Source organism: Amblyraja radiata, chromosome 3, assembly GCF_010909765.2.
Source record: "Amblyraja radiata isolate CabotCenter1 chromosome 3, sAmbRad1.1.pri, whole genome shotgun sequence".
NCBI lineage: Eukaryota > Metazoa > Chordata > Chondrichthyes > Rajiformes > Rajidae > Amblyraja > Amblyraja radiata.
Window position 1 is genome coordinate 129,810,385 of NC_045958.1, and position 17,070 is coordinate 129,827,454.

Sequence of the window (17,070 nt, forward strand, 5' to 3'; positions counted from 1 at the left end):
ATTATACATTGTTCAATGAGTTTGTTTGCCAACTAGAATATGAAGCCTATGTAACTATAGCCTCGCCTCAGATAATGGACATTGATATAATACAGTGTAAATGATTAATTGACTATTTTCCCTGAGGAGTAATTATCTTCAAGGATTTTTGTGCCCATGGTTACAAATAATGTTTAATGAGAACATGTACTGCATCCACCGACTCGATGACATTGGCCGAGTGAATGCTTAAAAACACGTCAATATTGACATGCCTGAATAAACAAACTAAAATTGACTGATAAAACTTTACATACAAGTTCGAAAAACGGCTGTGGAGGACGTCATTGGGTATGAAAGCAGAGATTCTTGATTAGTGCGGGTGGCAGGGGTTACGGGGAGAAGGCAGGAGAATGGGGTTGTGAGGGAGGGATAGATCAGCCATGATTGAATGGCGGAGTAGACTCGATGGGCCGAATGGCCCAATTCTGTTCCTAAGACTAATGCATTTATGTGTATAAATTACTTAGAGCAAAGTTTAACGAATTTTCAGGTAATTTTATATCTGAAGAAGGATCCCAAACCAAAACACCACCTGTCCATTACCACCAGAGATGCTGCCTGACCCTCTGAGTTACTCCAGCACTTTGTACTTGCTCAAGATTCCAGCATCTGTGTCTTCATGTAATCATGTTTTCACTGGGTGCTCCGGTTTTCTCCCACACTCCAAAGGGCCGAAGGGCCTGTTCCCACGCTGTATCTCTAAATCTAAAACTACATCTTCCTCTGGCAGCTCATTCCAGATACAGACTCCCCTCTGAGTGAAAACGTGGCCCACGAGCCCCCACATAAATCTCTCCCCGCTCACTTTAAGCCGAATCCTGAGTTTTAGAATCTACGATGTTTCTTTAAAAACTAAAAAAAGATCAGATAACACCATATATATATACAAGGGCAGCACGGTGGTGTAGTGGTAACGTTACTACCTCACAGCGCCAGAGACCCGGGTTCGATCCTGACTAAGGGTGCTGTCTGTACGGAGTTTGCACGTTCTCCCCGTGACCTGCGTGGGTTTTCTCCCAGATCTTCGGTTTCCTTCCACACTCCAAAGACTTGTAGGTAATTGGCTTGGTATAAATGTACAAACGTAAAATTGTCCCTAGTGGGCGTAGGATGGTGTTAGTGTGCGGGGATCGCTGGTCGGCGCGGACCCGGTGTGTCCGCACTGTATCTCTAAACTAAACTAAACCAAGTCAAACCAAACTCAAGTATGTTTGCATTTCAATTTCAGGGAGCTGCATCGAGTTGTTCGCTTTGTCGGTGTGACCGGGGAGAGCAGAAGTCTTCGGCTGCTTCTGCACGGCTTGTGCATCCAACTTGCTGAAATATATCATAAGTCTATCTGTTTCTCAGAGGTATTATGATTAAAATGATGCCTGTCTGTGGCGACAGAAAGTAATTAAACAAAATAGTTCTGAGCTTACCTGAATATGTGTACGTGTGTGTGTGTGTATACATATCAGTCTGAAGAAGGGTCTCTCCCCGAAACGTCACCTATTCCTTCGCTCCACAGATGCTGCCTCACCCGCTGAGTTTCTCCAGCATTTTTGTCTACCTTCGTGTATATATATATATATATATATATATACACACACACACACACACACACACACACACACACACACACACACACACACACTGACACACACACACACACACTGACACATACACACACATATACATATCTATGTATATGTATATATATATATGTGTGAATATATATATCTATATTACTAAATCTCTGATCTTGACCGCTTTTGGCCCACTGTGCTGCCATTTCCGACAGAACGCCGCCACCTACGGCCGTCATTTTTGACCACCTCGTTCAGAGCCCCCCTCCGTCTTACGGGTGCAGAGGATTTTTCCCATCAATGAAAAATCAGAGAGATATTAATGTTTTTTAAAAATTCACCATTCTCTCTGCTGCCCCTGCTGGAGGGAGGGGGAGGGACTATAAAACCAGGAAGTGGTGTGCCTCACTCAGTCTCTGCAAGATGGATGAAGCCAAGGGTCAAGTCTCTCTGAGCTCTGAATAACACTGAACAAATGTCTACACAACTGTGAGTACCCTTAATGTGGTTTGAAAATGAAAATATGGTTTGTTTGAAGTAAAAAGGCACTGCCTGCACATGGTGGTTTGGGTGATTTGACTTGAAGTTGAAAGGCACTACTTACTGCAAATGGTGGCTTGGGAGCTTTGGCGTGAAGTTGAAAGGCACTACTTACTGCAAATGGTGGCTTGGGTGTTTTGGCTTGAAGTTGAAAGGCACTGCAAACGGTGGCTTGGGAGCTTTGGCTTGATGTTCAAAGGCACTACTTACTGCAAATGGTGGCTTGGGTGTTATGCTTGAAGTTGAAAGGCACTACTTACTGCACATGGTGGCTTGGGTGCTTTGGATGAAGTTGAAGCACTACTTACTACAAATGGTGGGCTGGGGTGCTTTGGATTGAAGTTGAAAGGCACTACTTACTACAAATGGTGGTTTGGGTGCTTTGCTTGAAGTTGAAAGGCACTACTTACTGCAAATGGCTTGGGAGCTTTGGCTTGAAGTTTAAAAAATTCACCATTCTCTCTGCTGCCCCTGCTGGAGGGAGGGGGAGAGACTATAAAACCAGGAAGTGGTGTGCCTCAAGTCTCTGCAAGATGGATGAAGCCAAGGGTTAAGTCTCTCTGAGCTCTGAATAACACTGAACAAATGTCTACACAACTGTGAGTACCCTTAATGTGGTTTGAAAATGAAAATATGTTTTTTTTGAAGTAAATAAGCACTGCCTGCAAATGGTTGTTTGGATGCTTTGGCTTGAAGTTGAACGGCACTACTTACTGCAAATGGTGGCTTGGGTGCTTTGGCTTGAAGTTGAAAGGCACTACTTACTGCAAATGGCGGCTTGGGTGCTTTGGCTTGAAGTTAAAAGGCACTACTGCAAATGCACTTACTTCCTGCACTCTATATTGATTTTAGATAAAACGCTACCACTTACGGCTGTGATTTTTGGCCATCTTACTCAGTCCCCCCTCCACTGAGCAGGTGCAGAGAATTCTTCCCATCAATGAAAAATAAGTGTTATTAGTGCTTAAAAAATGTTGAGAATCTCTCTCCTGTCAATCACGCCCTGATGGCCACACCTTTTCCGGTGGGAGGGGGAGGGGTTATAAAACCCAGGAAGTGTGGGTGTGGCTCAGTCTCTGCATGATGGGGGAGGGAGAGGGCATGACTGTCTGAGCTGTGAATCAACTGAACACACTGAATGTCTACTGAACTGTGAGTTTGGTGTTTTGTGTGGTTTTATGGTGGTTTCACCCTGCATGAAATGGTATGAAACTGCACTTGAATTTGGTCGCCTTGCACCATGCTGAAAGTGGTATGAAACTGCACTTGAATTTGGTCGCCTTGAATCCAGCTTGAAGTGGTATGAAACTGCACGAATTCGGTGGCCTTGCACCCTGCTCATAGTGGTAAGAATCTGCACTTGAATTTGGTGGCCTTGCACCCTGCTTTAAATGGTAGGAACATGGATTTGAATTTGGTGGCCTTGCACCCTGCTTGAAATGGAATTTCAAGGAATAGTCATGAGTCAACTGCCAGCCCACCAGCCGTGAGTGAGCTGCCAGCAGATCAGGCTTGAGGGACTGAGCTGCCATACCAGCACTCCAGAAAGCCCCCCCACTGGCCACTAATATTGGAATTGGTGGAGAGGTGGAAGATTGCGTCGGGGGACTAGCCCAACGAGTCCCACTTAGTTTAGTGTGTGTGTGTGTGTGTGTGTGTGTGTGTGCGTGTGTGCGTGTGTTAACGCACACCTCCAGATTCAAAGACAGTTTCTTCCCAGCTGTTATCAGGCAACTGAACCATCCTACCACAACCAGAGAGCAGCGCTGAACTACTATCTACCTCCTTGGTGACCCTCGGACTATCCTTGATCGGACTTTGCTGTCTTTACCTTGCACTAAACGTTATTCCCTTATCATGTATCTGTACACTGTGATTGTAATCATGTACAGTCTTTCTGCCATGCACAGTGAACAGATACAGGACTAAGGGAATCATTTAGTGCAAGATAAAATCCATTTATAGCTAGTCCGAGGGTCTCCAATGAGGTAGATGGGTGTTCAGGACTGCTCACTAGTTGGTGATAGGATGGTTCAGTTGCCTGTTAACAGCTGTGAGGAAACTGTCCCTGAATCTGGAGGTGACCTCGGATTTTTAAAACTTAAAAGACTAATCTCCTTGTAAATGTTGATAGTCCAACGCCTCTACTTCCTTAGAAAGCTCAGGAAGTTCTGCATGTCCCCAACAACTCTCACCAACTTCTACAGATGCGCCATAGAAAGCATTTTATCGGGATGCATCACAGCTTGGTTTGGGAACAGCTCCATCCAAGACCGCAAGAGATTGCAGCGAATTGTGGACGCAGCCCAGACCGTCACACAAACCAACCTCCCTTCCATTGACTCCATCTACACCTCACGCTGCCTCGGTAAGGCCAGCAGCATCATCAAGGACCAGTCACACCCTGGCCACTCCCTCTTCTCCCTTCTCCCATCGGGCAAGAGGTACAGAAGTGTGAAAACAAACGCACACCTCCAGATTCAGGGACTGTTTCATCCCAGCTGTTATCAGGCAACTGAACCATCCTACCACAACCAGAGAGCGGTCCTGAACTACTATCTACCTCATTGGTGACCCTCGGACTATCCTTGATCGGACTTTGCTGGCTTTACCTTGCACTAAACGTTATTCCCTTATCATGTATCTGTGCACAGTAAACGGCTCGATTGTAAGGTATTGACTTTCCGCTGACTGGTTAGCACGCAACAAAAGCTTTTCACTGTACCTCGGTACACGTGACAATAAACTAAACTAAAACTGTAACTGCTCTCATCTAGGAATTCCCGGGGCTGTTAAATGAGTTCACTTCCCTGCTGGAGCTCGCCACTGAAGACCATCCTCTGTTGATCGGTTTGGATGGTTTGGACGAATTGTCCGATGACTACAACGCACGAAGCCTTTTCTGGTTTCCGAGCGAGCTGCCGAAGAACGTCTATATCATTGCATCCATGACCGTTGAGGAGAAGGAGGCTGCACCAAAGGTAACAATGTCTACGCAGTAACGACACTTTATTACGTCAGGGGCTACGGGGAGAAGGCAGGAGAATGGGGTTAGCAGGGAGAGATAGATCAGCCACGATTGACTGCGCGGAGTAGACTCGATGGGCCGAATGGCTTAATTCAGCTCCTACCACCTTTCAACAGTGGAAATAAGTTGCTGGCTGTGATGGATGTGGAGAAGATTCATGATGATGTTGCCAGGACTCCAGGGTGTGTGCTATAGGGAGAGGTTGAGCAGGCTAGGACTCTATTCCTTGGAGTGCAGAATGGAGTATTGTGTGCAGTTTTGGTCTCCAAACTTGAGGAAGGACATTCTTGCTATTGAGGGAGTGCAGCGTAGGTTCACAAGGTTAATTCCTGGGATGGCGGGACTGTCATATGTTGATAGATTAGAGTGACTGGGCTTGTACACTCTGGAATTTAGAAGGATGAGAGGGGATCTTATTGAAACATAAGATTATTAAGGGTTTGGACATGCTAGAGGCAGGAAACATGTTCCCGATGTTGAGGGAGACCAGAACCAGGGCCGCAGTTTAAGAATAAGGGGTAAGCCATTTAGAACGGAGATGAGGAAATACTTTTTCACACAGAGAGTTGTGAGTGTGGAATTCTCTGCCTCAGACGGCGGTGGAGGCATGTTCTCTGGATACTTTCAAGAGAGAGTTAGATAGGGCTCTTAAAGATAGCGGAGTCAGGGGATATGGGGAGAAGGCAGGAACGGGGTACTGATTGGGGATGATCAGCCATGATCACATTGAATGGCGGTGCTGGCTCGAAGGGCCGAATGGCCTACTCCTGCACCTATTGTCTTTTGTCTATTGATTAGGGGTGATCTTATAGAGGTATGCAAAATCACGAGAGGAATAGATTGAGTAGACACACAGAGTCTTTTGCCCAGAGTAAGGGAATCGAGAAACAGAGAATGTAGGTTAAAGGTGACGGGGGTAAGATTTAGACTTCAGAGATACAGAAACAGACCCTTTAGCCCATCGAGTCCGTGCCGACTTATGACACATTGACTGATTGATTTACTGTACAATTTACACAAAGCAACAGGGGGGAGTTCATAAGCATATTGCTTTGCCGAGAACAATGATACTGTTTGCTAGTAGCTGCTCAATAAAAGCAAGTGACGTGTTGTACTCAGGCATTAATTGTACAAAATGTCATGATAGCACAATAAATCTACTGAGATAGGGCGTCACGGCGGAGCAGCGGTAGAGTTGCTCCCTCACAGCGCTAGAGACCTGGGTTCCGTCCTGACTACGGGTGCTGTCTGTACGTTCTCCCTGTGACCTGCGTGGGTTTTCTCCGGGTGCTCCGGTTTCCTCCCACACTCCAAAGACGTGCAGGTTTGTAGGTCAATTGGTTGTAAGGTTGTAAAAAATTGTCCCTGGTGTTTAGGATTGTCCCTTGTGTACGGGGATCGCTGGTCGGTTCAGACTAGGTGGGACGAAGGGCCTGTTTCAGTGCTGTATCTCTAAACTAAACTAAAGTTGAACCACAACGACCACGAGGAGTTTTTTTTTACAATCTTGTTACAAAATGGTACTTATCAGACAATGCGATAATAGGCAATAGGTGCATGAGTAGGCCATTCGGCCCTTCAAGCCAGCACCGCCATTCAATGTGATCATGGCTGATCATCCCCAATCAGTACCCCGTTCCTGCCTTCTCCCCATATCCCCTGACTCCGCTATTTTTAAGAGGCCTATCTAGCTCTCTCTTGAAAGCAACATAGAAACATAGACAATAGGTGCAGGAGTAGGCCATTTGGCCCTTCGAACCTGCACCGCCATTCAATATGATCATGGCTGATCATCCAACTCAGTATCCCGTACCTGCCTTCTCTCCATACCCCCTGATCCCTTTAGCCACAAGGGCCACATCTAACTCCCTCTTAAATATAGCCAATGAACTGGCCTCAACTACATTCTGAGGCAGAGAATTCCACAGATTCACCACTCTGTGTGAAAAATGTTTTTCTCATCTCGGTCCTGGCTTCTCTCCATATCCCTTAACTCCGCTATCTCTAAGAGCCATATCTAACTCTCTCTTGAAAGTATCCAGTGAACCGGCCTCCACCGCTCTCTGGGGCAGAGAATTCCACAGACTCACAACCCTCTGTGTGAAAAAATGATTCCTCATCTCTGTTCTAAATGGCTTACTCCTTATTCTTAAACTGTGGCCTCTGGTTCTGGACTTTGGGAACATGCCCCTAGTGTGTCCAAACCCTTAATAATCTTATATGTTTCAATAATTCTTCTAAATTCCAGAGTATACAAGCCCAGTCGCTCCAATCTATCAACATATGACAATCCCGCCATTCCGGTAATTAACCTTGTGAACTTACGCTGTACTCTCTCAATAGCATGAATGTCCTTCCTCAAATTAGGGGACAAAAACTGCACACAATACTCCAGGTGTGGTCTCACCAGGCCCCTGATGTCCATACTTTGGAAAACAAAGTGATGGAATAACTCAGTGGATCAGGCAGCATCTGTGAAGTTTAGTTTGGTTTATTGTCACATGCACTGAGGTACAGTGAAAAGCTTTTTGCTACATGTTATCCAGTCAGCAAAAAGACAATACATGATTACAATCATCGTTCACAGTGTACAGATACAGAATAAAGGGAATAACGTTTAGTGCAGTAAAGTCCAATTAAAGATAATGGATAGGCAACGCTTCAGGTCAGGATCCTTCTTGAGGTCTCGACCCAAAATATCACCTATCCATGTTCTCCAGAGATGCTGCCTGACCCGCTGAGTTAATCCAGCACTTCGTGTCCTTGGTTGTAAACCATCAAACACAATTTCTTGTATCTAGAAAATGGATCAGCCTCTCCTTGAGATAAACTTGAACCTATGTTGATTATGCCATCACTTTTTTCCGTTTTGTTTAGTGATACAGCAAGGACACAGACCCTTTGACCACTGAGTCCACGCTGTCAAGCAATCACCCGTTCACACTAGTTCTATGCTATTCCATGCTCTCATCCACTCCCTACACACAAGGGGCAATCTAGCATTAACCTACAAAAACCCCACACGTCTTTGCCTTAACCTGAAGATTTCATGTGCATTCCACATTCTATCCCTTCACATTGCAAGCCAGTGCAACGAGATTTAGTATGCAGCTCCAACCGATGAAAAAGAAAAGTAAAATAAATAAATAAGCTGTGTGTCGTGACCATCCGAGGGAGACAGTCCAGGGGGGGGGGGGGGGGGGGCACAAAGCAGGGCCGGTTCAGAGCCGCTATAGCTCTTGGAATAAAGCTGTTTCTGAGTCTGGAGGTACGGGCGTAGAAGGCCTTGTAACGTCTGCCGGAGGGAAGTAGTTCGAACAGTCCGTTACAGGGGTGTGAGGAGTCTTTATAGATGCTGACGGCCTTCCTGAGGCACCGTGTGTGGTAGATGCCCTCCAAGGCTGGTAACTCTGTCCCAATGATCCTCTGCGCTCGTGGACGACCTGCTGAAGAGCTCTCCTCTCCGCCTCTGTGCAGCTGAGATACCACACAGAGATGCCATACGTTAATATGCTCTCTGTGGTGCAGCGGTAGAACGTTGTCAGCAGCTGTTGGGGCAGACCAGTCTTTTTTAATGTCCTCAGGAAGAACAGTCGTTGCTGTGCCTTCTTGACCAGCGCAGCGGTGTTGGTGGACCGTGTGAGGTCTTCTGAAATGTGAGTGCCCAGAAACCTAAAGCTGGACACTCTCTCCACACTTTCCCCATAAATGGAGATTGGGGCGTATTCTCCATTATGGGACCTCCTGAAGTCAATAATCAGCTCCTTGGTCTTGGAGGTGTTTAGTGACAAGTTGTTACGTGTGCACCAGTCCGCCAGGTTCTGCACCTCCGCCCTGTATTTTGTTTCATCACCGTTGGTGATCAGCCCAACCACTGTTGTGTCGTCTGCAAACTTCACGATGGTGTTGGTGTTGAATGCAGGAACACAGTCGTGAGTGAAGAGGGAGTAGAGCATGGGGCTTAGTACACAGCCCTGTGGTGTGTCGGTGCTCAGGGTGATAGTGGAGGACAGGTGCGGGCCCAGTCTCACTGCCTGCGGTCGCTCCGTCAGAAAGTTCAGGATCCAATCGCATATCGGCGAGCTGAGGCCTAGCTGGTGGAGTTTGGTGGTGAGCTTGGTGGGGATGGCCGTATTGAATGCAGAGCTATAGTCAACGAAGAGCATCCTTACGTACGTGCCCTGTCTGTCCAGGTGAGTCAGGACAGTGTGAAGAGCCAGAGAGATGGCATCCTCTGTTGATCTATTTGCTCTGTATGCAAATTGATGAGAGTCCAGTGAGGCAGGGATGCTGCATTTGATGTGGGAGAGGACCAGCCTTTCGAAGCACTTCATTGGGATTGGAGTTAGAGCAACCGGGCGGTAGTCGTTCAGGTTGGTGACTTTGGACTTTTTCGGCACCGGCACTATGGTGGCTGTTTTCAGGCACTTGGGGACCGTTGCCAGAGATAGAGATAGATTGAAGATTCTCGTGAATATCTCCACCAGCTGTACAGCACAGTCCTTTGGTACCCTTCCCTGTACTCCATCCGGGCCTGCAGCTTGCGTGGATTGATCCTACGCAGAGCGCACTGTACCTCCTGAGTGCTCAGTGTTAAGGCCTGTCCCTCCGCCATGGCCGGGGTTATTCCACTCCTGGTGGTGTTGCCAGTTTCGAACCGGGCAAAGAAGGTGTTCAGTTCGTTGGCCAGTGTGATATCACCGTGGGGGCAGGAGGGGCTGCTCTTGTAGTCAGTGATGTTCCTGACACCCTGCCACATGCTTCTGGTGTCCGCGGCATTGAAGGAATTTGCCTTGGTGCTCCACCCGCAAGTGACAACCTGACATACAGGGACAGTTAGGAATGATAGATGGTGAAAGCATAGATGGTGTCTGTACGGAGTTTGTACGTTCTACTCCTTAACCTGCATGGGTTTTTTCCAGGTGCTCCGGTTTCTTCCCACACTCCAAAGACGTACAGGTTTGTAGGTTAATTGGCTTGGTATAAATGTAAATTGTTCCTGGTGTGTGTAGGATAGTGTTAGTGTGCGGGGATCGCTGGTTGGTGCAGACTCGGTGAGCTGAAGGGCCTGTTTCCGCGCTGTATCTGTAAATTAAAGCTAAACAGTACAACACAGGGACAGGCCCCTCAGCCCTCAATGTCTGTGCCGGACATGATGCCAAGATATCCTAATCACCTCTGCCTGCATGTGATCCATATCCCGGTATTCCCTGTACATCCATCAAAAAGCCTGATTAACACAGCTATCGTATCTGCCTCCACCACCACCCCTGCAGCATGTTCAGGAACCCCCACGCACTGTAAAAAAAATTGCCCCGCACATCCCCTTTAAACTTTGCCCCTCTCATCAAAAAGCTATGCTCTCTAATCCTTGACAAATATACCCTGCAAAAAAGGTTCTGTGCTGACTGAGTATTGTGTGCAGTTTTGGTCCCCTAATTTGAGGAAGGACATTCATGCTATTGAGGGAGTGCAGCGTAGGTTTACAAGGTTAATTCCCAAAGATGTTGGGACTATCATATGCTGAGAGAATGGGTCGACTGGGCTTTTATTCGCTAGAATGTAGATGGATGTGAGGAGATCTGACAGAAACATATAAAATTCTTAAAGGATTGGACAGGCTAGACGCCGGAAACATGTTCCCGATGTTGGGGGAGTCCAGAATCGGGGGTCACAGTTTAAGAATAATGTGTAGGCCATTTAGAACGGAGATGAGGAAAAACCTTTTCACCCAGAGAGTTGTTAATCTGTGGAATTCTCTGCCACAGAAGGCAGTGGAGGCCAATTCACTGGATGTTTTCAAGAGAGATTTATCTCTTAGGGCTAGCGGAATCAAGGGAGAAAGCAGCAACGGAGTACTGATTTTGGATGATCAGCCATGATCATATTGAATGGCAGACGGTGCTGGCTCGAAGGGCCGAATGGCCTACTCCTGCACCTATTTTCTATGTTTCTACCCTATGTTTGTAACGACAGAGGAGATTAGTTTATCTTGGCACCATGTTCAGTACAGACATAGTGGGCCGAATGGCCTGTTTGTGTGTTGTACTATTTTACATGTGGCAACAAAGAACTGAAGATAGGCACAAAATGCTGGAGTAACTCAGCGGGTCAGGCAGCATCTGTGGAGAACGTGGATAGGTGACGTTTCACAGAGTGCTGGAGTAACTCAGCGGGTCAGGCAGCATCTGTGGAGAACGTGGATAGGTGACGTTTCACAGAATGCTGGAGTAACTCAGCGGGTCAGGCAGCATCTCTGGAGAGAAAAATAGGTGATGTTTCGGGTCAGGACCATTCTTCAGACCATTCTATGTTCAAAGGCAGTCGGGCAAGTTTTGTGCTGAAGTCTCTATTATTTCAACAGATTTTCAAGGACGTTGGGAAAGTTCTTCATATCCCGCCCCTCGCGTCTGTGGAGACGGAACAGATACTGGGCTCTTGGTTGGAACGGGACGGTCGAACGCTGGCAGCCGACCAGTGGGCTTTACTAGTGGGAGCGTGCACAGCCTGCCCGAGCCCTCTCTATCTCCAGTGTGCCTACAGGGAGTCGCTGGGCTGGCTCTCCTCCACCCGAGCGGCGGACATTTACCTCCCGCCCGGCCTCCAGCCGCTGTACGCGGCCGTCCTCAGCCGGCTGGAGAAGGTGCACGGCGAGGCGCTGGTGAGGAGGGCGGCCGGGATACTCGCCTTGTCCAGGAACGGCGCCACCTTTGCCGAGGTGAGCGATCTCCTCAGCCTGGACCCGGCCATCAGGCGGGAGCTCGGGCACGTCCAGGACGCCTCCGTCCCCAAGGTGCCCGTGCTCACCTGGATGAAGCTGCGCGGGGACCTGAAGCTCCACCTGGTGGAGCGGAGGAGCGACGACACCCGTACCTTCGCCTGGGCCCACTCGGCGCTGAGGCGCGCCTGCCTGAACAGGTACCTGGCGTCAAACGACGACCGGTCTGCTCTGCACCTGACCCTGGCCAACTATTTCTCGGGGAAACCATCGGGCCTGTCGGGAAGGCCGGGCACCTGCGAGCCGGAGGACCTCCATGCCCAGCCACTGGCCTGGGTCAGAGGAGAGGGTCCTGGCGCCAAACACACATTCAACCTCCGGAGACTCAACGGGGTTCCTCACCACCTGCTCAAGGCCGGCCAGGTGCCCGCCTTGATCACCGAGTGCCTCTTCAACTTTCAGTTTCTGCTCCACAAGGTGTGGGCTTTGTCTGTGGTCAGTGTGGAAGAGGACCTGAAAGCAGCATTGACACTGGAGAGGTGGGCTGATGAACTACTTACTGTCTGTCATCTTGTTGAGTCTCATTGTCTGCAACTTGTTTTTCACCTAGCTCACAGCCAACAATGGCCTAGTTCCCTTTATCATCATTACTTTTGTGCATCTTTCATTCATTTGTTCTATATCACCATCTATATGTCTCCCCTGACTCTCAGTCTGAAGAAGGGTCTTGACCCAAAACGCCAACCCCCCCCTCCCTCCCTCTTCCCCCCCCCCCTCCCTCCCTCCCTCTCTCTCTATCCCCCTGCCTCCCTCTCTTCCCCCCCCTCCCTCCCTCCCTCCTCCCTCCCTCCCTCTCTCTCCCCCCCTGCCTCCCTCTCTTCCCCCCTCCATCTCTGCCCCCCCTCCCTCTCTGCCCTCCTCCCCTCCCTCTCTGCACCCCTTCCCTCTCTGCCCCCTTCCCTCTCTGCCCCCTTCCCTCTCTGCCCCCCTTCCCTCTCTGCCCCCTTCCCTCTCTGCCCCCCTTCCCTCTCTTCCCCCTTCCCTCTCTTCCCCCTTCCCTCTCTTCCCCCTTCCCTCTCTTCCCCCTTCCCTCTCTGCCCCCCTTCCCTCTCTGCCCCCCTCCCTCTCTGCCCCCCTTCCCTCTCTGCCCCCTTCCCTCTCTGCCCCCCTTCCCTCTCTGCCCCCTTCCCTCTCTGCCCCCCTTCCCTCTCTGCCCCCTTCCCTCTCTGCCCCCTTCCCTCTCTGCCCCCTTCCCTCTCTGCCCCCCTCCCCTCTGTACTCCCCCCTCCCTCTCTGCCCTCCTCCCCTCCCTCTCCACCCCCCTCCCTCTCTAGGGATTGAAGAAGGAGGGTGAAGAGGAGGTGGGAGTACTGGTGGACGAGGTGAAATGAGCCGTGCCTGTGCAGTTGGGGGCTATGCGTGAGTGGTGGAATCTTGCGTTGGGGGAGCGCTTGGACTAGTATGACAATAAAACACTCGTGACTCTTAACGTTGAATCAGGTTCTTGCAGATAGCAGTGGTGTTGCTGCCTCACAGCACCAAAGACCCAGGTTCCATCCTGACCTCGGATGCTGTCTGTGTGTGGAGTTTGCATGTTCTCCCTGTGACCCTGTGGGTTTTCTCCGGGTGCTCCGGTTTCCTCCCACACCCCAAAAACGTGCGGGTTTGTAGGTCAATTGGCCCTCTGTAAATTGTGCCCTAGTGTCTAGGGAGCGGATGCGAAAGTGAGATAATGCAGAACGAGTGTGAACAGGTGATCGATGGTCAGCGTGGACTCGGTGGGCCAAAGGGTAGGTTTCCATGCTGTATCAAAGTCAAAGTCAATTCTATTCATCACATGCACCCAAAGGTGCAGTGAAATGAATTTGCCAGCAGCGATACACTTAACAAGAACACACAATACACAATAGAATTTAACACAAACATCCACCACAGCATTCTTCACTTTGGTGGAAGGCAACAAAGTTCAGCCAGTCCTCCTCCTTTGTTCACCCGTGGTCGGGGCCATGAACCCTCTGTAGTCGCTGCTACAGACGGCCCTCTCGTCGGGATGATCCAAACTCCGCCGTCGGGACGGTCAAACACACCGCGGCTTGGTGCGCCCGACTCGGCACTTTCCTACCAGAGACTGCGAGTCCAGAATGTTATTCCCGATGTTGGGGAAGTCCAGAACAAGGGGTCACAGTTTAAGGATAAGGGGGAAATCTTTTAGGACCGAGATGAGAAAAACATTTTTCACACAGAGAGTGGTGAATCTGTGGAACTCTCTGCCACAGAATGTAGTTGAGGCCAGCTCATTGGCTATATTTAAGAGGGAGTTAGATGTGGTCCTTGACGCTAAAGGGATCAGGGGGTATGGAGAGAAGGCAGGTACGGGATACTGAGTTGGATGATCAGCCATGATCATATTGAATGGCGGTGCAGGCTCGAAGGGCCGAATGGCCTACTCCTGCACCTATTGTCTATGTTTCTATGTGAGCAAGGGGGGAGGGAGGGGAGTTTTAGTAGAAGTTACAAAATTATAGAAGTCAATGTTTATATGACTTTAGACTTAAGGGAAACAGGCCATTCGGCCCACCGAGTCTGCGCTCGCCAACACTATCGCTAATAGTGATAGCATAGTCTTGTGGACAATGACAGTTATAGATAGAGTTAAAGAAAGAACTGCAGATGTTGTAAAAAGGGTTTGAAGAAGGGACTCGACCCGAAACGTCACCTATTTCCTTCGCTCCATAGTTGCTGCCTCAGCCGCTGAGTTTCTCCAGCATTTTTGTCTACCTATAGATAGTGTTAGCACACACTAGCACTATCCTACACAAACTTCCCCAACATCGGGAACAATCTTCCTGCATCTAGCCTGTCCACCCCCTTAAGAATTTTGTTAGTTTCGATAAGATCCCCCCTCAATCTTCTAAATTCTAGCGAGTACAAGCCGAGTCTATCCAGTCTTTCTTCATATGAAAGTCCTGCCATCCCAGGAATCAGTCTGGTGAACCTTCTCTGTACTCCCTCTATGGCAAGAATGTCTTTCCTCAGATTAGGAGACCAAAACTGTACGCAATACTCCAGGTATGGTCTCTGAAGATCTCTGAGAAAACCCACGCAGGTCACGGGGAGAACGTACAAACTCCATACAGACAGCACCTGTAGTAGGGATGGAACCAGGGTCTCCGGGGCTGGTCAGGCAGCAACTCTACCGCTGCGCCACCGCGCCGCCCCTGGTTTAAACATCATTTTGTGCTTTCTGAGCAGGAAGGTGGGTGACTTAAACCTACTGCACGAAGCCATCCAGTTGTCCAAGAAGGTCTTGCTTCAGGATCCGTGTCAGCTGGCTTCACAGCTCGTCGGACGCCTACAACAGATCGTTACGGAAGATACACCGGTGGCGCCAGGTAAAGTGACAGGGGAGCTGATCATACAATCCAGGGCAATCGTCATATCAGTGAAGAAGGGTCTCGACCCAAAACGTCACCCATTCCTTCTCTCCGGAGATGCTGCCTGACCTGCTCGCTGAGTTACTCCAGCTTTTCGTGCCTACCTTCCCCTTATCAGCGATCGTTCGTGATGTGTGGAGAGGATGTTTCCACTGGTGGGAGCATCTAGGACCGGACGCTACAGCCTCAGAATAAACAGATGTACTGTACCTTTAGAAAAGAGATGAGGAGGAATTTCTTTAGTCGGAGGGTGGTGAATCTGTGGAATTCTTTGCCACAGACGGCTGTGGAGGCCAAGTCAATAAATATTTTTAAGGCAGATTGATAGATTCTTGATTAGAATGGGTGTCAGGGGTTATGGGGAGAAGGCAGGAGAATGGGGTTGAGAGGGAAAAGATAGATCAGCCATGTTTGAATGGCAGAGTAGACTTAATGGGCTGAATGGCGTAATTGCCACAGACGGCTGTGGAGTACAAGTGAGTGGGTAACAGAGAAACATACAAGGTACTGGAGGACTGCAGAGTAGCTAGTTTAGTTTAGATTTAATTCAGTTCAGTTTATTGTCACGTGTACCAAGGTAGACAATAGACAATAGGTGCAGGAGTAGGCCATTCGGCCCTCGAGCAAGCACCGCCATTCAATGTGATCATAGAAACATAGAAACATAGAAAATAGGTGCAGGAGTAGGCCATTCGGCCCTTCGAGCCTGCACCGCCATTCAATCTGATCATGGCTGATCATCCAACTCAATATCCTGTACCTGCCTTCCCTCCATACCCCCTGATCCCTTTAGCCACAAGGGCCACATCTAACTCCCTCTTAAATATAGCCAATGAACTGGCCTCAGCTACCTTCTGTGGTAGAGAATTCCAGAGATTCACCACTCTGTGTGAAAAATGTTTTTCTCATCTCGGTCCTAAAAGATTTTCCCCCTTATCCTTAAACTGTGACCCCTTGTTCTGGACTTCCCCAACATCGGGAACCATCTTCCTGCATCTAGCCTGTCCAACACCTTAAGAATTTTGTACGTTTCTATAAGATCCCCCCTCAATCTTCTAAATTCTAGCGAGTACAAGCCGAGTCTATCCAGTCTTTCTTCATATGAAAGTCCTGACATCCCAGGAATCAGTCTGGTGAACCTTCTCTGTACTCCCTCTATGGCAAGAATGTCTTTCCTCAGATTAGGAGACCAAAACTGTACGCAATACTCCAGGTGTGGTCTCACCAAGACCTTGTACAACTGCAGTAGAACCTCCCTGCTCCTATACTCAAATCCTTTTACTATGAATGCTAACATACCATTCGCTTTCTTCACTGTCTGCTGCACCTGCACCTGCACTACTTTCAATGACTGGTGTACCATGACACCCAGGTCTCGTTGCATCTCCCCTTTTCCTAATCGGCCACCATTCAGATAATAGTCTACTTTCCTGTTTTTGCCGCCAAAGTGGATAATCACACATTTATCCACATTATACTGCATCTGCCATGCATTTGCCCACTCACCCAGCCTATCCAAGTCACCTTGCAGCCTCCTAGCATCCTCCTCACAGCTAACACTGCCCCCCAGCTTCGTGTCATCCGCAAACTTGGAGATGTTGCATTCAATTCCCTCGTCCAAATCATTAATATACATTGTAAATAGCTGGGATCCCAGCACTGAGCCTTGCGGTACCCCACTAGTCACTGCCTGCCATTGTGAAAAGGACCCGTTTACTCCTACTCTTTGCTTCCTGTCTG

The 17,070-nt window shown here is 48.8% G+C and overlaps 1 protein-coding gene across 1 annotated transcript in view; it reads left to right on the forward strand.

The window, feature by feature from the left end:
* Nucleotides 1–4,923: 4,923 nt before the first annotated feature.
* The window catches only part of LOC116971613, a 55,861-nt gene continuing 43,714 nt past the window's right edge, over nucleotides 4,924–17,070 (forward strand). The window contains exons 1-3 of the mRNA XM_033018849.1: nucleotides 4,924–5,131; nucleotides 11,543–12,435; nucleotides 15,149–15,288. Of these exons, the coding sequence (XP_032874740.1) occupies nucleotides 5,099–5,131; nucleotides 11,543–12,435; nucleotides 15,149–15,288 (1,066 nt within the window). The 5' untranslated portion in view covers nucleotides 4,924–5,098. The remainder of the gene's footprint in view (nucleotides 5,132–11,542; nucleotides 12,436–15,148; nucleotides 15,289–17,070) is intronic.